The following is a 26,552-nucleotide window of genomic DNA, read 5'->3' on the forward strand; positions in this document are numbered from 1 at the left end:
TTCTTAGTCTACTTCTTGTTAACCTGTCTCTGAGAGCTTGTTCAAGTCCAGCTCTGCAACACGATCCTCTCCCTTACAGCCCGGCAGTGGCCGCTGCTTCATTGGGTTGGGGTGGGGGGCAGTTACACGAAGCAGTGGTCCCTAGACCTGTCCCTCAATACAGGACTCAGAGCCCCACTGTCACCCATGTTGGCACAGGCCTTGGTGCGCCCGAGCTGTCAGAGGTGCATTGGCTCTTTGGTCCACACACCAGTCCAGGGAGTGACTATTGGCACCATCTCCATCTCAGACCCTGGAAACCAAGACGAGAGGAGGTTGAGTGTCTTGCTCAGTCACTTGTAAGTGACAAAGCCAGCTCCTGCCTGCTCCATCCGCCAAACCGCCTGGTCATTGTGCCGGGTTTTCTTTCCAGACACAACACTTGCCCACGCTGATCTGAGCACGTCTTCTGAACTAGAAGCCAGTGAGTCACACGTGAGATGCCTACTTTTGAGAGGGGCATCTGAGATTCTAAGCTTAGACGCGCCTAGGAACCAGGCATCTCTTTCTTGGACTGTTCATTCATTCATTCAGCAAAGAGTTGGTGTGTGCCCTTGCATTCTTATCAGGAGAAGGAAACATGAAAACATAAATTAAAAAATATGAAATTACAAAGTGTGCTAGATGGAGCCATAACATGGTTACTGGTGCTTCTCTGATTGAGCAGCCTGGAAGGCCTGTCTCCTGGAGGGCGCTCCACCTGGCCGGAAGGAGCCGACCCCGCGAGGTGGGGGACAGCATCCCAACCGGGAGCCTCGCAGACTGAGTTGGGCACAAGTTTGGTGTGCTCCAAGTGCCGCCCTGGAAGGGCATTCGTAGGTCCGGTATTTAGAATTAACGCACTTAGAGGGTTCACAGTGGCCTCTCAAGTCTGACTCAAATCACTACGTCACACAGGGCAGCTGAGCACTTAGTAGCTTGGTTAGCACCTAAATAGGAGATGGAGCCAGATTGTTTCCAACTATAGTTGCTGGGTTGCTGTATGGGTATGCGGTGACGTTTACGCTTCCATGCCAGCCACCGGCAAGTGTTGGCGTGCCAGCGGTGTGTACCACACCAGGTGCTAGGGGGTGATGATGGGAGAAGACTAACAGTGTACGAGATGGTGTGTCCTCAAGAGCTTAAAAACTGATCAGGGGGCTCAGGTTCATATCTGTAGAACCATTAACAAGGAAGGCCTGAGCTCACTAGGCTGCAAGCCTCTTGGAGCTGAGATTGGACTGGACGCTCAGTAAGAGGTTGGTAAGAGGTTGGCCTCCTCTCCTGTGTGGACAGCGTGTAGTGGGCAGTCAGTGAATGTCTGTGAGTGGATAGTGGTCCAGAGAGGAGAGAGCCCTTGGCAAGCTGGAGATTCTGGGGCCAACTCCATGGAGGAGGACCCACGGGCTGGGCTTCACAGAGGAGGCAGTATTTGGATCAGTGGCAAGGAACACCGGCCATGCTTTGCTCTGTAAGTCTGTTAGCTGCAGCTTTCCACCAAAGGGAGCGGTAGTACAAAGCCTGATGGATGCGCTCTGTTTGCAAGATGGAGAATGGGTACAACTGGAAAGCCACAGGGAGGGTTGTCCCTCATCTTACCTGAAGAAGGTGGTCAGCTGGTCCTTTTGCAAGATCTGTAAGATTACTTCCATGAATGATGGCCCAGGTCAATTTGGTGTGCCATGTATCATGTCTTAGAGCTATAAAGCTTTGCTTTTTACTACTGGGATCGCAGCCAGAATGCTCCTCCTTCTATTCCAGGTATAGCAGGAGTCAGTTTAGATGTGACAGCACCAACAACTCGCCTCACCATTGCACGATCTCATGATGGCACCATTCTTCTGCTACAACAAGGATGCGTTTAATAATTAACCATAGAAAGTAGAGCAAAATGATGCAAAAAGTTTTCAGAAATTCAAATCAACAGTAACGGTACTGTTATTAGAAGTAATGAGAGCTAAACTAAGAATTTGCTCATATTAAGAAAACTTTGAGGTGAACCCAATACTAGAATATAAAAAGGTCTTGACATGCTGAGTAGCTAAATGCAGATGATCAGAATTATGTATATAGATCTCACAGTGGTCCCCAGAAATCACATGTATAAGTATGGGATTTGGAAAATTTGATAGAACACTAGCCCCTGTGGAAAAAGTCAGTATTTTAGTAAACTGAACTTAATTTGGGTCAACTCTTCGAAATGACTGCTCCAGAAATAGAAAAATCTAGAGAAGGGAGGTGATAGACCCTGAGGGGATGGGGTGGGACATGGAGTGGGCGGCCATGTGAGAAGCACTTTAAGGAACTGGGATTTTGAGCCTGGAGCAGAGAAGGCTCTGGAATGACAGGTAACTGTTTTAGATAATGGAAGACTCATGAGATTCAGGTGAATTACATGTATCTGTCTGGTACCAAGAAGTGCTAGCGTCAGAGCTGCCGGGCGGGAGCTTCAGCGAAAGCGGTCTTGGTATCCCGAAGAACCGCCCGGTGGTCAAAACCCCCAAGACGAGCTGGGTAGCAGGGGGCGCACCCCAGGCAGAGTGAGGGCTGTGAGGGGCGAGGTGAACCAGGAGGTTGGTTGCACTGGAGACGATGTGTAAGGCCCCTCCGACCCAGGCAGCATGAGTTTTGGGGATGCCAGGAAAAGCAAGAAATAGATGACTTCCAAGTGGAAAAAAACTACTGGTTTATTAAGGGAAAGAAAGGAAAAATGGGAAGAGAGAAAATTTTACATCTACTAAGAAGTAGAATTTGGGGAATTCCCTGGCGGTCCAGTGGTTAGGACTCCGTGCTTTTACTTCTGAGGGCCCAGGTTCAATCCCTGGTCCGGGAACTAATATCCCGCAAGCCATGCGGCACAGCCAGAAAAAAGAAAAAAAAAAAAAAAGTAGAATTTTAGTGTAACAAAATTAAGTAGCTCGACAACAAACGATTCTCTCCAGCCTGCCTCATTGTTGGGTCAATGCAGAAAACATGACATTTTGAAAATAAAGTGGGTTTTGTAGTATCACTTATATATCCAATTAGGGCATTTGAGGGGGTTGTCTTTGTTGTACTTTTTCCAACAGCTTTATTGGGTGTAATTTACACACCACTTTAAGTGTACAACTCAATGGTTTTTAGTAAATTCCCTGATTTATGCAACTATCACCATAATCCAGTTTTAACACATTCCCATCACTCTAATAAGATCCCTTGTGCCCATTTATAGTTAATCCCATTGCTACCCCAGCTCCAGACAACCACTAATCTACTTTCTTTTCTGTATATTTGTCTTTTCTGGACATTCCATGTAAGTGGAATCAAACAATGGGGTCTTCTTTGTCTGGATTTTTTTTTTTTTTTTTTTACTTAGCATAATATTTTCAGGATTTATTGATATTATAGCATGTACCAGTATTTTATTCCTTTTTATTGTTGAATGGTATTCCATTTCTTTATTTATCCATATCATTGATCATCAGTCAATGGCTCTTAGGAGGAATGTTGCTATGAATACTCATGTACGAGCCTTTATATGGACATTTATTTTCATTTCTCCTGGGTGGATTCCTAGGAGTGGAATTGCTGGGTCATATGGTCAAATTTATGTTTAACTTCTAAGAAATTGCCAAATTATTTTCCAAAGTGGCTGTAGCATTTCACATTCCCATCAGCAGTGCCTGAGAGGTGGGTTTTTCCACATCCTCTCCACGTTTGTCATCGCCTGCTCCTTTGATTATAGCCATTCTTGTGAGTGTGGGGTTTTAATTTGAACTCACTAAGGCGCGCCATGTGGAGCACCTTTCCTGTGCTCATTTGCTATCTATCTTCTATGGCAAAGTGCCCGTTAACATCTTTACCCACACTTTCTCTGGGTTGTCTTCTGATTATTGAATTGTAAGTGGTCTTTATATATTTTGGATGTGAGTTCTTCTCAGATATATAATTTGGAATTATTTTCCCAAAGGCTACTTTACAAGTTACAAAAGTGAAAATGTGCTACATGTAACTTAGGTTGCTCAAAAAATTATCATGTTTGTTATATTAAACTTAGGGGTTGAGTTTATTTGGGCACTTCCAAAATTTCTGATTTAATTTGTTTTAGAACTTGTGGGGGGTTTGTAGCAAATAAATAGGAGCAGCTATAATTTCTGAGCCCTTACGATGTACCAGGTTTTGTGCGAACTTGTTAGGTGTTAACTTATTCCACTTTTCTAGTTCCTGTGGGGCTGGGTGGTACAGATGATGTGGCTGAGTCGCAGAGAGGTTAGGTAACCTGCCCAGAGTCACACAGTGAGAAGTGGCAGAGCCTGGAGGGTTCACACGCAGGCCTCTCTGATTCCACCCCCTTATCTCTGTGCTGCGTGTAAACTGAAGGATCCCTTAACATTCTGCAAGTTCGTGTGTGGATGTTGAGAGGGAGGAAGGGTTCATTTTGGTTGGGGACATATCAGGAAAGGTCTTACAAGGGAGGTGGCATGAGTTTCATGAGTCTAAGTGTCTGGTCTCCGGGGCACCAGGTACCTGGGAGGAAGAGGAGCTCTCATGTCTATTTAATGCAGCCCTGCCAGGAAAACCTCAGAGGAAAATTATCCTGGAAGATCAAGAACAGCAAACGCAACCTGATTGTATTTGGAAACTATCGTTTCTGTGGTGTTTTAACAAATTGACGGGAAGAGACAGAATTTCCAGCAAGACTGCCGGCAGTCCTACTCAGCACGAGGTGTGGAGTAACCCTGGCATCCCATGGCCTAGAAAGGTTAGGATCAATCTGTATGAAACACTTGGAGGCGTTAAGTCCAAGTCTGCTGCTGAGCAGGCCAGCTCCGCCCTCCAACAGCCCCACCCTCCCCCTCCCCCTCCCCTCCTCCCACCTTCTTTACCGAGAAGCTCCCTGTGAGGGTGCTTCAGTACATTCAAGCGGGGACACCTGGAGAGCACAGCCTGAAGGTAGGGGAGCATCTCAGGAGGGAAGTGCTCCTTGCCCGTCTGGACCAAGAGGGGTGCTCCCTGGAGCTCGTCTGGATTTCGCCTCTTCCCCTCATTTTAGAAACTGCCTTTTCCGAATGTTACAGGCTTTTTAGCAGCTTTTCAGAGTACTCTGCTTGGAGGAGACTTCTGCTTGGCTCCTGGGCCTATAGCTCTCAGTAAAGGGTCTGTCTGAAGATCAGCCTTGACACCAGGAAGGCCAAAGAAAATCAGGTTTTTTCAGGGAATGCTTAAAAAATAATCTTAGGTTCAGATTTATTTCTGTACTATTTAATAGAAAAGAACCTGTTTTCATTGTGTCGTAAACATATTGAATAAGCACGTGGGAAACTGCTCCTTCCCTCTCTTTGACCCCGTGTCTCTCTGGCTTTTGTTCGCAATCTCCAGAGGGACTCGTGCCAGTACTGGTGCTGTTGTTGGCTGGCTCCGCGAATGGGCAATAGTTTATCACTCTGTAATAAATTCAGTAAAAGGGAGATTTATCTCCAGTGTTGTTTTAACTCCTGCTCACCACTGAGCCTTGGAAATCATCACTCCTTTCCCCCCAGGATTTTAAGATACATTTTTCTACATTTGCTTCACAAGTAAAGATTGGCAGGCTTCTGTTCTGTGGGAGCTGTTAAAGGCAGAAGGAAAGGGATGTGAGGAACAGCAGAGCTGCACACATAAACCGTTCGATTTTAAGGCTCAGTACAGATTTTTAAAAAATCATTCGGAAACAAGCTGCCTGTGTGGCTTTTGAAAAATATCAGTCAGCTTATTCAGAGGTAGAATTATGTAATTTTCTAATCTCTCACATCTCTCAGGTGCTTTGTTCACCATCAAACTATTTTGATAGCCAGTATCTTCCAGGAGAAATTAACAAGAGCTTCATTTAAGTCAACATTTTTTTAAACTGCAGGTCATAGTTTATTAGTGCCTGTAAAATCAGTTTGGTGGGTCACAGCCTTGCATTAAAAAAAAGAGAAAAGGTTAGAAAATATCCTTGTTTTTCTAGCAACATGAATGCTCTCTGGCCCTATTGTTTGAATGTGTACATTTACATATGATTGTGTATATGTGTATATCAGGTCACCATGCAAAATGCATTTCTTACTAGGAGTTGTGATCAAAAAAGTCTGAGAGCCTCTTATGTTCCCTGAGGACCTGGACATACTGGCTCCCTAATGGTCCAACCTCGAGTTGTCAGTGCTCTTAATATGTAGCTCGTCTTTTCCTATTGATTGTCCCTGTTGACGCAAATAATCAGTAAACAATCTATAATAAAGGATAGAAGAGAGTTTTATTTGAGCCAAACTGAGGGCTGTAGTCCAGGACAGCCTCTCAGTAGCTCTGAGGAGCTGCTCTGGAGAAGCATGGTTTTCAGCACAGTTTTATATCCTGTCAGAACAAAGAATATACACCAAACATGACAGAGGTACATCCCTTCAAGCTTTCAAAAGAGACAGATTAGCAGCTACACTGCAAGGCAGCATGACCTTGGCATCTGAGAAGGGAACTTATCTTTGAAGGGGAACTAGCATGGGTGTCATAGGAAGGGAGGCATTTATCCCTGTTTTCAAGTGGAAATTCTTCTGGATACTCTGCATTTTTTTTTTTTTTTTTGGCCATGCCGCATAGCTTACAGAATCTTAGTTGCCCGAGCAGGGCTTGAACCCGGGCCCCAGCAATGAAAGTGCCGAGTCCTAACCACTGGACCCCTAGGGAATTCCCTGGATATTGCATTCTTTTCTTTAGTGGTTAAAGCAGTTGTACAATGTATGATAAACAGGCTATAAGACAGGCTGTTCTAGTTAACATAAACTTCAGGCCAAATCATGTATAAGCCAGAATGACTTACCCATACCTCAGTATGTGAAAATTTCTTCCATCATCCTGAATGCCTGTTGTGCCCTCAGCCTAATGCCATGTTATGGTTTCCTATAACCTGCCACATTTTTAATTAAACGTTTGCTGATACATATACCTCAACTTCCTCTTCTCTTCTTGTTCAAGAAGTAATTTTGACAATTTATTGTCATTTTACTTTAAATTAAAAGCCCATTCCCATTTTGACCACATGCTTTGTCCTTCAGAACTGCAGAAGGACACATTAGCCGTGACTGATTTCCCCTTCCTGGTAGAACGAATTGAACCTTTTGTCACCAAGAAATGTCACTCTTCATCTCTGGTAATGCCTTTGCCAGAGTCCACTTTGTAGGATAGTAGCGTACCCATACAGCTATCATTTGGTTAGTGTTTGTAGAGTGTGTCTTTTCATATGTATATACATAATGTGTGTGTACATAATTTTATGTATGATATGTAAATAATTTTATATATATTTAAGCAGGTATCTTTATATATATTTCTATAGCTTTATATATTTAAGGTGTATCTGTTTTTAGCAGGATATAGTTGACTTTTCTGTTTTTAAATCTAGACTAAAATTTTTTGATTTTATTTTTTATAAATGTATTTATTTATTTATTTATTTATTTATTTTTGGCTGTGTTGGGTCTTTGTTGATGCACGCGGGCTTCCTCTAGTTGCAGCGAGCGGGGGCTACTCTTCGTTGCAGTGCACAGGCTTCTCATTGTGGTGGCTCCTCTTGTTGCAGAGCACGGGCTCTATGCGCGCAGGCTTCAGTAGTTGTGGCACACGGGCTCTAGAGCACAGGCTCAGTAGTGGTGGCGCACGGGCTTAGTTGCTCCACGGCATGTGGGATCTTCCCGGACCAGGGCTCGAACCCGTGTCCCCTGCGTTGGCAGGTGGATTCTTAACCACTGAGCCACCAGAGACATCCCCAAAATTGGTGACTTTAATTGAAGTATCAAGTCTTTTTATAGTTGGTATAATAATTGACATATTTGAGTTTAAATCTACCACCCTGTTTCTTTTTTGTTTTTTCCCCCATTTCTTTTTTACACCTTCCTTTTTTTCTCCTGCATTGCCATCTTTTAGATTGATTAACAGTTTTACTACCCTTCCTCCCCTTCTTTTGGCTTGTTAATAACTATGTGTTCTTTTCCTACACTCGAGTGGCTACCCAGAGCCATGGTCTCCTTGTGTTTTCTGTTAAAGGCCAGGCAGTGAACACTTAAGCCTCTGTGAGCCACATAAAGCCTCTGTTGTTTATTCTTCTTTATCTTCTGTTACAGCCCTTTAAAATTATAAGGCTTGTTATTAGCTTTCAAGCCATACAAAAAATAGGCTGCTGGCTGGATTTGGCCCGAGGGCCATAGTTTTGGCAACCCCCGGCTTATTAAAGTCTAATATAAATTAGTACTTTTACCACTTTCCAGGTGATGGCAAGGACCTTAGAACAATTAACTTCGTTTACTCACTTCCTTAATTGTATACAATTACTGTCATATATTTTAACTCTCCATATATTATCATCTCCATAAACATTATTAATATTCTATAGAGTTAATACTTATTTTTACCCACATATTTACATCTTCTATTGTCTTTCATTCCTTCCTGCACCTCAGAGCTTCCATCTGAGATCATTTTTCTTTATTCCCTTTAGTGCAGGTTTGCCAGTGAAAAGTTATATTTTTATTGTTTGAAAATGCTGTAATTTCCCCTTCATTTGTTTTTACATTTTTTAAAAATTATTTATTTATTTTTGGCTGCATTGGGTCTTTGCTGCTGCGCGCAGGCTTTCTCTAGTTGTGGCGAGTGGGGGCTACTCTTTGTCGCAGTGCGCGGGCTTCTTATTGCAGTGGCTTCTCTTGTGCAGCACAAGCTCTAGGTGCGTGGGCTCCAGTAGTTGTGGTGCGCGGGCTCAGTAGTTGTGGCTCGCAGTCTCAGTGGTTGTGGCTCACGGGCTTAGTTGCTCCACAGCATGTGGGATCTTCCCAGACCCGGGCTCAAACCCATGTCCCCAGCATTGGCAGGTGGATTCTTAACCACTGCGCCACCAGGGAAGCCCTTGTTTTTACATTTTTAAATTGACATTGTTGAAATATAGCTTACATTCAATAAAATGAACTCACTTTAAGTATATAGTTTGATGAGTCTTGACAGCTTTATACACCCATGGGACCACCATCACACTCAAAATATGTCCTGAAAGTTCCCTTGTACCTCATCCCAGTTAATCCCCCACCCTAGCCCCCAGACCCAAACAACCATTGATCTGCTTTTTCTCATACATTAGATTTATCTTTTCTAGAGCTTCAGATAAATAGAAGATGATACTGTATTCTTTTGTGTCTGAAGAATGGAATGGCTGGGTGCTGTGACAGGTGTGTGTTTAACTTTATCAGAAACTTCCCAGCTCAGCATTCGCCCCAGTCATGTGTGAGTGGCCAGATGTTCTGCATCCACGTTGATACTTGGTGTTCTTAGTCTCTTTAATCTTAGCTGTCTAATGGGTGTGTGATGCTGTGTCCTGAGGCTTTAACTAGCATTTGCCTAGTGACTAATGGTGCTAAGTGACTCTTCATGTGCTATTGGCCATTAATTTATATTCTTTAATAAAATGTATATTCATGTCTCTTGCCAACTTTTTAATTGTGTTGTTTGTCTTCAAGAGACCTTTACATATTTTGGATATAAATCATTGTCAGATCTACATCTTGTGAATATTTTTGGTCAGTCTGACTTTTGTTTTCATTTTCACAACAATCTCCTAAAGACCAGGAGTTTTTCATTTGGATAAAATCCGACCTAATAGTTTTTTCTTTTATGATTTATACTTTTGTGCCCCACCTAAGAAATCTTTGCGTACCCCAGGGTAGTGAAGATTTTCTCCTAAAACTGTTATAGTTTTAACTTTTATGTTTAAGTTTATTGTCCGCTTCAAGTTAACTTTTATACATGACGTGCAGTGAGTCAAGGGTCAGTTTTTTCTGTATGGATGTACATTTGTTCCCACACCATCATGGAAATAAAGTCTTTTTCCCATTAAATTACTTTGGTACCTTTGACAAAAATCATTTGAATGTAATTGTGTAGTCCTTTTGCTTTGTCCTATGACATAGATCTCTATGTCTATCCTTATGCCAGAACCACACTGTCTTGATCATTGTAGCTTTACTGGAAATCTGTTCCCTTTCAAAATGGTTTTGGCTATTCTAGCTCCTTGCATTTCCATGTCAATTTTAGAATCAGCTCATCAGTTTCTAACAAGCCTGCTGGGATTTGTACTGTGATTGCGTTGCATGTGTAGACCAATTTGAGGAGAATTCTTGTCTTAACAATACTGAGTCTTCTGCCATTAGCGTGGTGTGTCTCCCCAGTTAAGTCTTTTAAAAATTTATTGCAGCAATACTTTGTAGTTTGTTGTTGTTGTTTACTTTTCATTTTAATCCCATGAATTCAGCAAATGGCATCAAACATCTCTGACTGTGACAAATGCAGTATAAAGTGAAGTTCTCTGTTGAGGGGAGTGGTCAGAGCTGTTCAAGGGGATTCCGAGGGGATACATCTTACAACGAGGAAGTCAGGGACAGATGCTTCGAGGTCACTGTGTGAGAGCAGTGGAGATCCTCAGGCCTCTGCCTGGTTCTGGTCAGAGGTCTGGTCAGTGAGATCAGGATTGGGTGTCCAGAGAGAAGCTTTCAGTCAACAGTGCATGTCACATGCCCAGGAGGACATTAACCCCCATCATGTAGTGATGCTGGACCAGATCTTCCTCTTTTGTTGCTGACTGTTGTATTTAGTTTCTGGAATTTTAAGTACTGCAGAGAAGTGACGGAGGCTGCAGGCATCTGCTGGACATTGAGGCATTTCACCTGTATCACCATCATTACTGGACATTCTTGTTGTAGTTCACTGGGTATCCTCCCAACAGTTCTTTCTTTTCTTTTTTCTTTGGCCTCACTGCACAGCTTGTGGGATCTTAGTTCCCTGACAAGGGACCTTTCTTGAGAGTCAGTTTATTGTTAGAGCTGTATGTGCATCTACCTGAGTACCTACTATATATCAGCCATTGTGCTTCACGTACATCATCTCATTTAACTTAATCCAAAAAAGTGGGTCCTTATTGGCGTTTTCAAGGGATGGAGCATAAAAGAAGTAGAGTCATACAATAGTAAGTAAAAGTTCAAGAACCAAACCCAAACTTTATAGCTCCAAACTTGTGTTTTTAACTGTGGTATATTCCATTCTACCCTTTTCTAGTTCTTGGAGTCCTCAGTCTAATTTAGATATTTATTCATGGTTTTTCTGTAGCACTAAGTGGGTTCATCAACCATGATCATTATCACATACTGACTTAGTTGTCTTGATGCTTTGTAGTTTTAACTGTATATATTTTGCAAATAGTTTGTTAAATTAATTTCAGTTTTTATATTGTTCAATGATAGCATGTAGAAATGCATTTGATTTTTGTATAATAGCCTCATTTTTCTAACTATGCTAAACTCACTAATTAGTTCTGATACCTGTTTTATAGATTCCTTAAGATCTTCTATGTATATAATTGTGTCATCTGCAAATAAATACAATTTTACTTCTTCCTTTCATATCTTTATGTCTTTAATTCCTTTTTCTTGCTTTACTGCACTGGCCAATGCCTCCACTACAAAGTTAAATAGAAGTGATGAAACTGGGCCTCCAAGCTGTGATCCTAATTAAGGATCAGTTAGGGGAAACCATTTTATCTTATATCACTAAGGGTAATGTGAGTTGTGAATTTTTCATAGATATCCTTTATCAGGTTGAGGAAGTTGTCTTTTGTATATAGTAGTTTCCTGAGAGTTTTTATCATGAACAGGTGTTGAAATTTATCAAATGCTTTTTCTACATCTGTTAAGATAATAATTTATTCTCCTTTGTTCTGTTAATAGTTTCATTACATTATTGATGTTCAAATGTTAAACAAACCTTGCATTCCTGTGATTAACCCCATTTGATCATGGTGTATTACCCTTTGATATACTGCTGGATTTGACTTACTAATGTTTTATTAAAGATTTATGCACCTGTATTCTGAGGGGTAATGATTTTCTCTATAATCCAGTGGGGTGCAGCCACACCCTCTCCAGCAAGATCTAAGTCTTAGCCTTGGGTGGGGCCTCTTCCAAATTTGCTCCTTCTTTGGGTGTACTCCCTGAGCTGAAGAGGAAGTAGCTACTCCCTACAGATACCAATCCTGTCTTTTTTAGAGTTCTTTTTGTCCTTCTTAGTAGTTAGTTAATCTCCATATTTTAGTTAAAGCATTTAATATTAAATTTTCTCTGCTTAATTTACTGGCATGGTTTTTGTCTCCTGACGAGACCCTTGCTAATACATGTTCCCTTGAAAGTTATATGCATTTTTTCCTCTGACTATTTTTAGGAAGTTCTCTTTGTCTTGGATTTTGGCGGTTTTATTTTGATGTGCCTATGTGGGCATTACTTGTATTTGTCCTGCTTTATGACTATAGCATTTCTTCAACCTGAGTGCTATAGACTGAATTATGGCCCCCAGGAAGAGCGTCCTCACCAGAACCTGACCATGCTGGCACCCTGATCTTGGACTTGTAGTCTCCAGAACTGTGAAGAAATAAATTTCAGTTGGTTAAGCCACCCAGTCTATGGTATTTTGTTACAACAGCCTGAGCTCACTAGACACTGTGCCTTGATGTCTTTCATCAGTTGTAGAAAATTCTGAGCCATCATATTTTTTTTTTAAAGAGTGACTCCTTTTTTGCATTATTTAAATGCTTTTTTAAAATTTATTTATTTAAATATTTATTTATTTATTTAGGCTGTGCCAGGGCTTAGTTGAGGCATGCGGGATCTTCGTTGCGGCATGCAGGATCTTTAGTTGCGGCATGTGGACTCCTAGTTGCGGCATGGGGACTTTTAGTTGCGGCGTGCATGCAGGATCTCATTCCCCAACCAGGAATCGAACCCGGGCCCCCTGCATTGGGAGTGTGGAGCCCACCCACTGGACCACCAGGGAAGTCCCTGAGCCATTGTGTTTTTGAATATTGCTTCTATTCCATTTTCTCTTTTGGGGATGCCAGTATGTACATCTTAGGTCTTTTCACAATAGCCACTGTTTCTTATGTATTTTTTTCTTATGTCCCAATCTCTTGTCTCTTTTGCTTAATTTTGAGTATTTTTTTTTTCTGAACTGTCTTCCATATCTCTCTTCAGTGTTGTCTGATCTGCTGTTCAGCCCATCTATTGAGTTTTTAAATTTAATATACTGTATTGTTAAGTTCTTGAGGTTCCCGGATTTCCAGAGTTTATTTTATAGTTTCCAGTTCTCTGCCAGAGTTTTCCTTCCTGTGCATTAATTCTGTGAACATATTAAGTAAAATTATTTTGAAGTTGGTGTCTGATATTGCCAATATCTGAATCCTGTGTCCATCTCTTTCTCTTGTCAGTTGTTTTTCTTGGTTTTAAACCTAGAAATGCCTGGCGGTGTTTTGTTTGTTTTTTTGTTTGGAGTTTTTTTGAGGTATAGTTGATTTACAATATTATATTATTTTCAGGTGTACAACATAGTGATTCAAAATTATTATCGATTATATTCCATTTATATTTATTATAAATGCTTGGTTATTTTTTACTGAATGTTGCAAATTGAAAATGGAAATTGCACAGAAATCTGGGATGATTTGAGGCTGTGAGGTCTGTGTTATTTCTAGTTCATCCTTTGCACCCAGCTCCAAGACTGGGGGTTTTACCTGAGCTCCATCTCCTTGGTGGGCCCTCAGTTTTTGTTCTCCAGCCTGTGAGTCTGCCAAGCTCAGCTTAGGCTCTCTGCCTCTCAGAGTTGCCAGGTAACTCTGGGACAAATGGAGCCCCAGGTGCCGGCTCAAGCCTGGGGCTTTTCTCTCTCAGGTTTTGGCGCCACGATTCCCCACAGCCTTGCCAGCCTTCCATTGCCTTCAAAAAGATTTACACACACACACACACACACACACACACACACACACACACACACACACAGCCTTTCTGGTTGTTCTCAGTGGGAGAATGATCTGAGTCACCTCACCTGCCATTGCCAGGAGGTCTTCTAAACCCTAAGAGAGTAATTGAACCGTGCGCCCCAGGCTTTGCAGATGTAATTTAGGGCCCGGCTGACTCAGCACTAAGATAGCATCCCAGTGGCTGCACAGTTGAGTGTCTCTGGGTGAGTGTTGAGAGCGGAGTGCATCGTCCACAGGCTTTCTGCATTTAAACAAGTGTGGCTACATTTCCAACCAGGCTTTCTTACTGCGTGTTTCTCATTTCCTTCTTCCTGACTACTCAGACGTAGTCCTGCAGTCCAGTTAAAGGGGGACTCTTCTGTAAAACTGCAAACCATTCAGGCTGCAAACAAACCATATCACACTTTATAAACTGCAGGTTCCATACACACTGAAATGGACTTGGATGATCATCACTTGAAATCTGTGAATGGCTAGAAAAAAGCCATTGTGTAATAGGAAATACAGATAATATTAGTGTTGAATTGTACACAATTTTAAATAAAGAGACATTAGAAAGAAGTCTTATAGAGATGTGGCTTGGTCCAGTTGAGCAGAATGTCAGCATATGAAGAAATATGTCCCAAAATGTACTATCTAGGACAGAAGTTCCCAACCTTCATTTATGTCAAGTAGTTTTCTTTTCCCACTCAGCTGAATTTTTAGAATGATTGAGATTGTGTGTGTCCGCGCGCGCACACATCTGGTTTCAGTATAGCATTAACTGATTGAGAAAATGTACCTGCACACATATTCAGGGACTCCTTTTGGTGACATCATGAGCACTGTCCCTTACCCCGCAGGTTGAGAACCCTGGTCTAGTTTATCTGGCTTTGTCTAATCAAATATCTAACCAGTATATACGGACCTGGATATTCGAAAGTATTATTTTTTAAAAAAATTGCTGGGGATTTCCCTGGTGGTCCAGTGGGTAAGACTCCACGCTCCCAATGCAGGGGGCCCAGGGTTCGATCCCTGTTTGGGGAACAAATCCCACATGCATGCCGCAACTAAGAGTTTGCATGCCGCCACTAAGAATCCGCATGCAGCAACTAAAAGAAGATCCCACATGCCACAACAAAGAACCCGCGTGCTACAACTAAGACCTGGCACAGCTAAAATATAAATAAATGAATGAATGAATGAATTTTTTTTAAATTGCTGGGTTTGCCTCCCCATTTTCTTAGTCACAGAGCATTTCTAAGTAATGAATTATTTGCATTAAGTAAATGAATTAGCCCAAAGTTCTCTGCACCATCATTTTCATAAAGCCATTTAAAGCAGACAGAGTAAAAGTGCATCCTCCTTTATTTGAACTGAATATGAGATGATGTAAATTCATAAAACATGAAGTTTTCAAATGTTTTCCCTTTTCGGGTAAACTTGCTTGGCTTCCCTCTTATTAAAAAAAAGTTTCATTTTTCTTTATTATGCAAGTAGCGTGTTTTCAGCATATATATTATTAAATACAGATAAGCAAAAAGAATTAAAATCATCCATAATCTCCACCATGCCAAGATAATTGTTGTTACTACTTCGGTGCAGACCCTCCCAGACTTTTTTCCTAAGTGTATTGGTGGATGTTTTTAATAAAAATGTAGCATGTCTTTTCATATTGTTATTTCAGTGCATTTAAAATTATTTGATTTTGTGCATAAAGAGATATCTGAAGGAATGGTCACCAAAATGTTTCTACTGGTTCTTAGATGTTGAAATTTGGGATGATTTGTGTTATCTTCTTATCACTTGAGTATTTTTAGTGAGTTTGTGTCATTTTCTTGGAAACCATAGTTTTTCATTTAGCATTTTATTTACACAGAGCTGTGATCATGCAGCAAGAATCCATCCACTCACTCATCAAATATGTATCTGTTATGCATTAGATGCTATGTGTGAACAGTAGGTTAGCACGAGGAAGCACGTGGGCCTGCCGTCCAAGAGCCCCGAGCCTAGTGGGAGACGTAGCCCGGGCACCAGCTGTCGTTTACGGAATTCTGTGGGGGCCTCAGAGCAGAACCTGAAAGCCTGGGGGGACCCCTGGGCCAGGGAGGCAGGAGGGCGTCTGCGCAGGTCTGGAGGCACGTGAGCTGTTTGAGGAGGACAAGTTCCGTGTAGCTAGACATCGGCGTGTTGGCAAGAGAGGAAGCTGGGGAGACACAGAAAGTAACGAACGGAGGTGAGGACAGGCAGGGTGAGACATCTACCCCAGACCACGGTGCTGGCTGGTTGATGGGGGCAGACACAGAGACAAGGGACACAAGCTTATTGGGGAGAAGCACGGGAGGGAGGCGAAGAAGTCGCGGCCATGATGCTGAGCTGCGGAGCACAGGCCGCCTGTGGAGGCCCCGCACTTCTGGCCCGGGGATCATCAGCTGGGGCCAGCCTGACGGCTGAGACGGGCTCGTCTCCCAGCTGCACGGTGTACCCGACCATACTCCTCCCGCTGAGCAGCCGGCCCCTCTTGGGGGGTCTGGGCGGTGCCCCTCCATGTCAGTCCCTCCACCACACGGGGTTCAGGGAGCTGCTGGCCAAGTGGGAGCAAATGTTCTTAAGTAGGGAAGTAACATGAGTCAGATGTGTGGGCTGTGAGCTCGTGCATGTGCTCAGCACTCCACCAGAATCTGTGAAGAGACTGATTTACATCGAGGAAAGTAAGTCATTGCCTACAAGGAATTTATTACCTAGTTACACAGATAATTAACATGCATGGAGCAACACTGAATAAATAAAAAGAAAAGTAAGCAGTCGGTGGGCTGCCAAAGAAATCCCGAGGGAGATGCAGTTGAAAAGGACCTGAGCAAAGGCTGTTGTGGTCAAGACATCTTCATGGACAGGGAAGTTGGGCTTCGCTTGTGAAGACTGAGCCAGAACCAGCCCAAGGCAGGTGGGAGGCTGTTCCAAGTGGGCAAATGAGAGGAGACTGAGTTTGATATTTTTGTCCAACTGCGAGGTAATGGACCCAACCAGAGGGAACTAGTTTCAAAGTTTATTGTGTCAAGTTGATGGCTTTGAAGCCAAGTGGAAACTTTCTACCCAACTCCACTGGCAGTGTTTTCTCCCTTGCTCCTCGGAGGCCTCGCAGTGGCCCATCGGGGGAGGCGTGGGCCACTGGGAAGCTGGTGGCTCCCAGCCCCCACCCCTCCAGCCAGAGGAACTCTGCTTTCCTTTATTCCAAGTGAGATTTTGTTGAAATAGAGGGAACTATTTGAAACCACTGCAGCAGTAGGCAGAGAACCCTGTAGATTTTTGAACAAAGGTATACCGGGGGCCGTCACCCTGCCTAGTATGAATTGGATCAAGAAGGCCATTGAGGATACCTTTGCAGTGGGAGTGGTTACCAAAAAACAGTGGAAGAGGTGCCTTGCAAGAAGCAGGAAACACGAGCTACACTTGGGGAAGAGATGAGTGGGCCCTGTCTCTGAGGGTTCGAGCTCTGATGGAAGAGAATCCACGGGGACTCTTGGAGCGAGGACACATGCTACAGGGGAGAAGAAGATGGCAGTAATGAGGATGAGCTTGATTTTAGACATGTTAAATTTGAGCTGTGAAGACAGCAAGCAAGGGGTGAAGGCAGACACCTCAGGTTGGGTCATCTTGTAAGATCCAGAAGCAGAGTCGCCATTGCTGGAGTCAGGCTCCACACAGTGGGCAGTGCTGGAAGCTGTAGGTGAACCCAGATGTCGGGGGAGGTGAGAATAAATCCAACGGCAGACAGCGGTGATGAGGAGTTTGAGGAGGTGGCATGCATTTTCCAAGGAAGTGTCTGCTGGCTCTCTGCTGCATCTTCTTTGGAAGTGCTATCCACTTTATTTTGGTCCCCATTTTGCATATGAGGTTAACCTGGGTGACTCAGAGCAGAGGAACAAGACGCCAGAAGTTACCCAGACATGCACAGCTGGGACTAGAGTTCGTTTTTCTCATCTCCCAATTCCATGATCTGTTCCTAAACTATAGCTTTTTGTGCTTTTCACATAGAAGTTAGTCCTTGATTAACACTGTGGGTTTAAATTTTAAAAGAACCACCTTGATTATTAATGAAATTGGGGGGAGGGTTAGGTGAAAGAAACTTGTGTAACGAAATGTGTCCTGAGCTTGACACTGTGCTGTGCCTTTCTTCGTGGCCCTGCATCGCTGACCCAGATGGCTTCCAGAGCGGGTTGGGTTTTGACGTCCTTAGGATCAACTACAGAAAGGAAAATGGAAACAAGTAGTTTCTGAAGTGACTTAATTCTTTTTTTTTTTTTTTTGAAGTGACTTAATTCTAAATGACGTGAAAAGGGAGGGAAGTGGGACTCACTTCCACCTTTGTCATCCCAGGCTGCCAAATGCAGATGGGTCTTGCAATGATTGGTTGATTAATCACTTTGAATGGTTCCCAGGTCTGTCTGAAATCCGTCGGGCAGATGGCTTGGTCTGTGGTTTCATGATGAGCTTTAGTGAAAGATATCAGTAGAATTTTCAGGAGATCATAGTGGGAGTCTTAGTTTTGCATTTATCTGCCAGCGATCGTCACAAGATGAGGATTTTAAAAACACCTAAATGCACACTGACCTCCGCCTGACAAGGAGTGGCCTCTGTTCCCTCCGATGGCTCGGCCGCAGTGCCGGCAGCAGGGCGGGGAGTCTCAGGAGCATCTCCTCACCGCTGGGGACGCAGCGGCCTTTCCCAAGGGTCAAACCCCAAGGAGCCAGCCGGGGCTGTGTTGCTTCACCTGACTCAAGGGGCACTGCACACACCCATGATGCGCTTGGTCCAGGTTTGGAAATAGACCTCAGCAGACCCTCCTTCCTCCAAGAACGCCGTCCTGTCACCACCAGCTGCCAGGGCGAGAGGCGGGTGAGTGGGCAGAGGCGTGGCAGCCAATGCTGACTGCGTGCAGATGTGAAGACAAGGAGACTGTCGCCACTGCCTCACTGCGGGGCTTTCCTCCTGGTCGGCTCTCCTTGCACGTGTTGTGTATAATTATGATGGCACGATATTTGTCCCGCTTCTTTACTTAAGGTTACAAAGCAGTCTTTTCCTCATATCATTAAAATATTCATAAACAACAGTTTAATAGCTTGTAGTTATTTCATTGTGGTTGTTCCACAATTAATCATTTCTCTATTATTGGTCACATAGGTAGTTTCTGACTTTTCACTGTTATAAATAAAACACTGCAAAACATACCTTGTTTCCACATTCTTCGTTTCTGGTTCAAGATTGATTCTTGGGAGCAGACTTACTGAGGAAAGGATACAGATGTTTTCTGTCCTTCGTGTGTCTGTCCTTTCCAGAAGGATTGTGCCAGCTCATACACCCAAGGCATCGTATGTGAGTGGCCGCAAATTGAGCATCACTCAAAAGAGTGTCGCCCGGTTGTCTGTCGCGTTTTTTCTTCCTGTGCTCGAATTTCCCCACGGGGGCCGGGGAAGCAAGCCCAGCTCCCCTCACACGCCCCACTGGGAGGCCTGTGATGCTGCTGGCCCACCTCTCACATCCTCACCGCTCGCATTTTCAGTCCAGCGATGCTGCGCCCAGGACTACGTGTGAATTTAAGAGGTGGAATCTAGGCCTGACTAGGTCTGTTTTGATGTTGAACAGGTGAAGGATTGTGTGGTGAAGAGCTGGGCCCACAGAGGTCTTCCTGTTGCCCTCGGCTTCTGGGAGGTGACCCGTGTCCTGCCCGACAGGAGTGTCTTGATTAGGGTGTGGGGCCCGTCCACTTGGAGGCTGAGAGCAAGGCTGTGGGGGGCTCCAGGGCCCCGGGGGCCTGCCTGGTCAGCAGAGCTCTGTGCCTGCTGTCACACGGGGGTGCTGGAGGGGCCCACCCGCTGCTCCTGTGCAGATGGGGAAGGGAAGAAAGTGAAGTGGAGGCTGAGTTTTAAGATGTGAGGTTAGACGTACAGGAGTCTCAAAGATCACGGCGAGGCAAGGAGGTCCTCCTGGCGTGGCCGAGCCTCCCCCCAACCCCCGTCTGACGCGTCATCGTCCCCTTACCCCTTCTCTCCCCACCGCCTCCTGCCTGTGTCACCTGTTTCCATCTCCGTGACCGTTTCGTGTTCCCTAGGATCCCCGGGCGGCTGAACGACAGGAGGACCCCCCTGGGCGAGCTGAACTGGATCTTCACGGCCATCACGGACACCATCGCGTGGAACGTGCTTCCTCGGGGTGAGGCTGCCCGGCCGTGGGCTGGCGGGAAGGCTGCTGCCCCGGAGTCAGGAGACTCTGGCGCTGGCGTGTGAGAGAAGTCGAATGGGAGGACTGAGTTCCCCTCAGTGAAGAAACCTGAGGGGGTGGGCGGGAGAAGGCAGGGGCCCCGAAGGTTCTGCGAGGATGAAGTGAATCGCGCGTCAGGTCGAGAGCAGTGCTGCAGGGCGAGTTCAGAGAAGCGTCTGCTCGGGTCCTTAGTGTTTTCAGGGCAGATTCAGGGCTCATCTGCCTTCCTAGTCACACACCATCCATATTTCTTAAAACCCAATTACTACTATAGTATAAGACACGTTCATGTTTTTCTGTGACCGGTTGGTTGGGTTCTGCTGTTTGTTCACATTACGTGTGTCATGTAGGTGCTGCCAGTGGAGAATGTGCATGTCAGTTCCAACCTGCTTGTTGCAACTTCTGGTAGAAGGACAGTATATTTGTATATTTGGCTTTAAATGCTGGACGTGAGTCACTGAAGTCACCTTTTTATCTTTTCTCTGCCCTCAGATCTCTTCCAGAAGCTCTTCAGACAGGACCTGTTGGTGGCTAGTCTGTTTCGAAATTTTTTATTGGCGGAAAGGATCATGAGGTCGTATAACTGCACCCCCGTCAGCAGCCCACGCCTGCCCCCCACGTACATGCACGCCATGTGGTAAGTGTCTCTCCCCAGACCAGCATCAGGTTCTCTAAGGAGCATGGTTTTCCCGTTTCTGCGATAGTCCAAGTGTAAGGGAATTATCTGAACAAAATAGCAAGACGTGGCTCCAAACGTGGAGGCCTGAGTGGTGTACACAAGTTAATAAGGTCGACCCTCAGCTCTGCCTGAGTCCCCTGCAGAAGTGCAGGTGCCTCTAAGGGTCATCCAGGGCTGAGCGGGACCAGTGCCTACAGAGGCCCTGCAGTTCATAGCTCGGGGCGGAGAGGGCCTGCGGGTGAGTTTCTGACTCTGTAGGGATTGGTATTGAGGAAAGAAACTGCCAGCTGAATTCATGAAGTGTATCCAAGATTGCTCCAGAGAATTAAAACTGTTGGGTTCATGACCAGTTAATTTGCATGCTTATTTCACACATATACACACGCTGTCACACACACACACCCACGAGTGTGATCTTTGTGATGCTTGTATGTTGATTATAAATTTCCTTCAAAACTGGATTACTGGGACTTCCCTGGTGGTCCAGTGGTTAAGACTCTGCGCTTCCAGTGCAGGGGGCCTGGGTTCAATCCCTGGTCAGGGAACTAGATCCCGCATGCTGCAACTAAGAGCCCACATGCCGTAACTAAAGATCCCACATGCTGCAACGAAGATCCCGCATACCAAACTAAGACCCGGCGCGGCCAAATAGATAAATAGATATTTAAAAAAAAAAAAAAAAAAAAAACTGGATTACTGCTCCTTACACTACTGCTAGTAGTAAGTACAGTATGATAACAGCAGTAATAATGGAAATTGTTTTGAATCTAGACATTATATCTGAAGGCGTTTGGTTTCTTCCTGTTTCCTTGCTTTTGTGACACAAGCAGAATTTGAGGAAGTACTAAAATGGGGCAGTAACAAAGGAAAATGTGTCTTAGTTATATCCAGAGAGAAATCCTAATACAAAATATTTAAAAAGAGTAATTCACTTAAGTTTAGCCCTAAAAACCATTCTATGGTGTATTTTCATGGTCAGGTTTATTTTGGGTAGTGATTTTTTTTTTTTTTAATATGTGCATGACCACTTTCCCCCAACTCTGTAAACCCAGAGAACTAAGAAGAAGATGGTAAACTCACCTCCTCTCATCCACTCAAGGAAAATCAGGAATTAACATTCTTATCTGTGAGATAAATCAAGATGCACTATGCTGGCCAAGCACCAGACTATGAACAGAAATCAAGTTAAAACATGCCTCATCCATATCCTTTGGAAGAGCTTATAGAATAAACTAGAGAACAAGTTACGGAGAAACAGAGAAATAGGAGTAGACCGCACGAAGAGTCTCTGTGCAGCAGTTTAGATCCTGTGTGAACAGAGTGGCAGGACAGCAGGCGCAGTTTCCTTCACTCCATGAAGGTTAGAACTGGGGAGGTGGGGTTGAAAAGCCTCTCTAATGCTTAGGATAAATAATTCGAAAGAAAACCCACATTTCTGAAGGAGGAGATCCTCAAAACAGCCTTATCCTTTAAGTAAAGTGATGCCTTAAATTCTATTTTTTTCTGAACCAGGTTTTTATAAAACATCTATTATTAAAAAGGAAAGAAAAAGAAAAAAGATCTGAACAGGGTCAGTGCTGCGACTAGTCATGGATGGAACACTAGTTAAGCCACAGGAAAAGGGCATCACACCAGCTGCCCAGTGTGAACGGCCTCCTGGGTGACTGGGGCCACTGGCCAAGCAATTCCCCCCAGGAGGAGGAAATACAGGGTGGACGCGAGGCGCCAGCTTTTAGCGAGAAGCGGCCTATATCCTTCCCTCCATCTGCCCACCCCACCAAGTCCATGGGACAGTCTTCCTTTTTGTGCATGTTTCTCTGGATATAAAACTGCCTCCTCTAAGATGTGCTCAGCTGCAAAGAGTAAAAAAGAACGTGTTGTCCCGGAGAAGAGAGTAAGGAGCACAGCCTGAGCAGAGAGCAGACAGAACAGACAGGGAAGATGACAGCAGGAGAAGGGGACCCAGGGAGGAAGCACGCAGAGATGGCCGGTGCGGAACAGTCACACCTGTCTCTCTTCATCATCCCACAGATCTTTCTCTAGTATTGGCCTCTTAGAACATTTCTGAATTCTGGGATTTGTATAAGTGCTGTTTAATATAAGGTCCAAAGTCTAACAGCAGCGTCTCATAATCCCTCCCGTCTCTGTTACTGATACCTTTCCATGCCCTCCTCTAAAACTAGGAATATGGCCCTCTTGCCTGCGAGTTTAGCTCTCCGTGAATCTCATAAAACAAATCCTCATTTGTATTTATTTGTTGTACAGATAAACGTGAGCTAACACAGCAACCCACAGAGACCCAGATAAACATGTGGAAAGCCTCCCGGGTATCCCGGGGCGCGTGCAATTGCTAGCAGTCATACATGCACCCTTGGGGTCTTTCTACTTCCCTGGTTCCAACCTCCCTGCGCATTCCAGGGCCCCTCTGCAGCTGATATGCACCCTGAAGACTTGAGTACAATCTAGTCCCTCCATCCTGCAAAGCGCACTGTCTGTGGCCTGATACCCTCCCCGCTCCCTTTTAGGCGAATCCTGGTTGTTGCACGTTGGGTTCTTTGGGAAGCGGACTCAGAGGTGGGGGTCAGCATTAGGATGCTGTGAGGGAGGGCTCTGGGGATCACAGCCCTGGACAGGGAGGCGGCCTGACCCCTGACCCAGCCTGGACCAGCACATTCCCAGCCGGCATTGTTGGACCCTGACATCTCCCGCTTCACTCCAGCCCCTGCTGCCCTGTCCACTTTGCATCCACCCATTCCAGCTCAGGAGAGGGACTAAGCAGGTTGCTGAGGAAGAACCAAGGAACGGGACTGGTGAGACAGTCAGAGAGGCTTTGAAAAAGAATGCCGTTTGTCAGAATATTAGCTATAAAAGGGGAAACCGGGGAGAATCCCAGTACCTAACAGAATGGGGATGTAATTGAGATACATATATTTGAAAAAATGTAAGCCATCTTAAAACTTTGTTTGTGAAGATTATTTATTATTATACAAAATATATGTTAAATGACAAAAACAGAACACCAGACTGTATCAGCAGTATAATTACCTCTCTGTTATGCGTGGGAAAAGGGCTGGATAGAATTATAACAAGATGCTAATGGTGCTAATACCAGGACAGGAGGATTGGAATGAGAATGCTCCCTTTTAAAAGTTGGTAGATATTACTTTTGTAATTAAAAATCTACATGTAGATGTTTTAAGCCTTTGAAACACTAAAAGCTATTTTTTAAAATTAAGTTATTAAGGTTGAAGTCTCCCTTGTCAAAAATGCAAAACTGGAGACAGAAGAATCATTGTGTGCTTCTTTGCATGAAAAAAAATGTAACTAGTAGAATTCCCTGAGGTTTAGTACCTGCACTTGATCTCATTTGGTATTTTTTAAATGTTGTAGAAAGAGCTCATTAAAATCCTGAGTTGGAAATCATTCACATGCATTAGACTCGTCCCATATTTGTTACTGTACAGCAAACGTACAGCAAACGGGATTGTTACTGAAACAACAGTTGCAGGGATAATTTAACAAGTAGTTGCATACTCACTATGCACAGGACACTGGGAGGCCTTGTAAAGAACATAAAAAGCCTTTCTAAAAAGGTGTGAAATCATGCCTGAGTATTTATTGAGTATCAAGCACTGGCGACCCAGCCTGGACACGTTGTGCGTTTCCAGGTGGGCGTCACGCCCTTGCACGTGGCCCTCGTGTCACTGCAGACACAGACTCAGGGTCGGACTATGTGGGGTCCTGGTATTGTGTCCAGCCGCCACATTTAACACGGCCCTCTGATTGGACCGTGCTACCGTGTTGTAGATCTAGGGAGGAGAAAACCACTCAGGGTGGGTGATAACCTTTATTTCTTTATGACATCATGCAGAATTGTCTCATGCCAAGTCAGAGACCAGAAATACTTGGTATAAACACTGGGTCAGGCAGCTGTATAGGGCATGCAGCCACGTTGAGGGCCACTGACTTGGTTAAGATGGAAAGACTGCCACATGTTTTCCCTCCTCCCCTGGGGGTAGTTAAAGGTAGTGGTTGGAATATCAGTTGGTAACACCAGATCCAGTGGCTTTACAAATGGGGATTTGTTCCTCTTTCCTGTGTAGCTGAGTGGCTCACGGGAGGGACACGGATCTCCGCTCTTCCCCGCGGCCGTGTGTGGTGCCTGGTCTAGGGAGGCTGGGGATGTGGTCTCTGTCCTGGGTGGCAGGTGTCCAGCTCAAAGTCCTGTCCTTAGGGGAGGTGGGAGAGCGGAGGGAACAGGCAGTGGGCTCAGATGCAAAGGCAGGAGAATGTGAGGCCTGGAAACCTGAAAGGTCATGCTCACCTGCACTCAGGTTTGCCAGCCGCCCCTGAGGTCCGAGGCGCCGCATGGGCTCCTTGCCAGTGAAGCGTTGCCGTGGGCTTTCAGCAGAGCTCATTTGGGTGATGAAACACTCAACAACAATGCCCATAGCTCTTTCTCCCATCTCGTAAATAGATGAAAGTTTGTACGTCCCCAGGGAGTGCACAGCCAAGGTAATCGGAAAGAGCATTTGGAATAAATAATTTACCATCTAGTTACTATATTCCTTGGGTGGTGATGGAGAGGTTGAATTTTCAGCAGGGGGAGGAAGGGAACAAAGCCTAACAAAAATTGAGGTTAAAACACAAAGTCATACACATTCACACTTTGTTTCAGGCGGGGGTGCCAATGATGAAATGCTCAGCACCCGGCTTCTGTTTAATTTTTGATGCAAAGCCATCGGAGAGCCGTTTGCCTTCACTTTCAATTTCAGCAGGTCCTGAAACCTTGCATTTCTCCGTGGTAATAACCTGTGCATTCCTTCCCATCGAGCGAGCCTGGCTGGCTGACTGATCAGTGCAGATGGAGCCGGGCGCTCTTGGAAGGCTGTCCTCCCAGCCCACTCCTTGGGTGCCTGCCATCTTAGGCCCGTTTCCTGAAAACCCGAGCTCTTGCCTGGATGGCACGTTCTCCAGGCCGTGATTCATCAGCAGCCCACGGCTCAGAGCCGGGCTGGTCTGCGCTGCGGGGTGGGGAGGCCCGGGATCCTCCCTCCCTGGGGGCGCAGCCTGTGCGGCTGGTCACAGGGGCTGTGGGAAGTGCGAACGGGGACACCTCCCAAGTTCCATGCTCGCCTGGGTGCCACGGCTCAAGGTTCTACAGGACTTGCTTTCCCACTTTTCCTTAGTGAGAATCCCAAATTAAGACTCCAAGTTCGTTTTGATTTTACCCTAGAAAATGTAGCCACTTTTAACCAACTGAGTAAATGCTCAGCAGAGGGTACCGTCGTGCTGCTGAAAAGGCTGCCATGTGATCTAGGGCTTGATGGGAACTGAGGTCCCCAACCTGACCCTTTCCTTTTGTACAGAATCAACGACCACAGGCCCCAGAGGGAGGCCGGCTAGCCCAGTGCCAGCCTGCTGCTCTCTCCCGGCCTCGGCCTGGGGCTCGCTGCAGCCTCACTGCTGGCTGGCAGTCTGTTTGGCCCCTCGGTGTCCAGTAGGTCTTAGGTGTTCTCCCACGCCCTCTCCTTTCCTCCTGTCCTCCTCGGTGCCTTGAACGGAGTCCCTTGTCCCCTCTCACTTAGACAGCTGTGCCCCTCCAGTCATGGCCCTGCCTTGCTCCCGGTGACACAGGTGAGTCCCTCCTCCGGGGCTTCCTTTCAAGCCAGCAGTCTCCTCTGAGCTGCTTTTCTGGCTGGCGGGACTCGACCTCACTGAGTGATTGGACCCAGGTGGGGGCCAACCCTGGGGAGCCGGTAGGCCCAACGGGCCACGCTTCTCAGA

At 45.1% G+C, this 26,552-nt stretch overlaps 1 protein-coding gene across 6 annotated transcripts in view; it reads left to right on the forward strand.

Annotated features, from left to right (window-relative positions):
• RPTOR (regulatory associated protein of MTOR complex 1) overlaps positions 1-26,552 on the forward strand; it is a 451,485-nt gene that overhangs the window by 334,903 nt on the left and 90,030 nt on the right. For all 6 annotated transcript variants that reach the window (XM_082372791.1, XM_082372792.1, XM_082372793.1 and 3 more), the window contains 2 exons: positions 19,938-20,038; positions 20,579-20,723. In XM_082372791.1, the coding sequence (XP_082228917.1) occupies positions 19,938-20,038; positions 20,579-20,723 (246 nt within the window). The remainder of the gene's footprint in view (positions 1-19,937; positions 20,039-20,578; positions 20,724-26,552) is intronic.

Source organism: Balaenoptera borealis, assembly GCF_965194805.1.
Source record: "Balaenoptera borealis genome assembly, chromosome: 20".
NCBI lineage: Eukaryota > Metazoa > Chordata > Mammalia > Artiodactyla > Balaenopteridae > Balaenoptera > Balaenoptera borealis.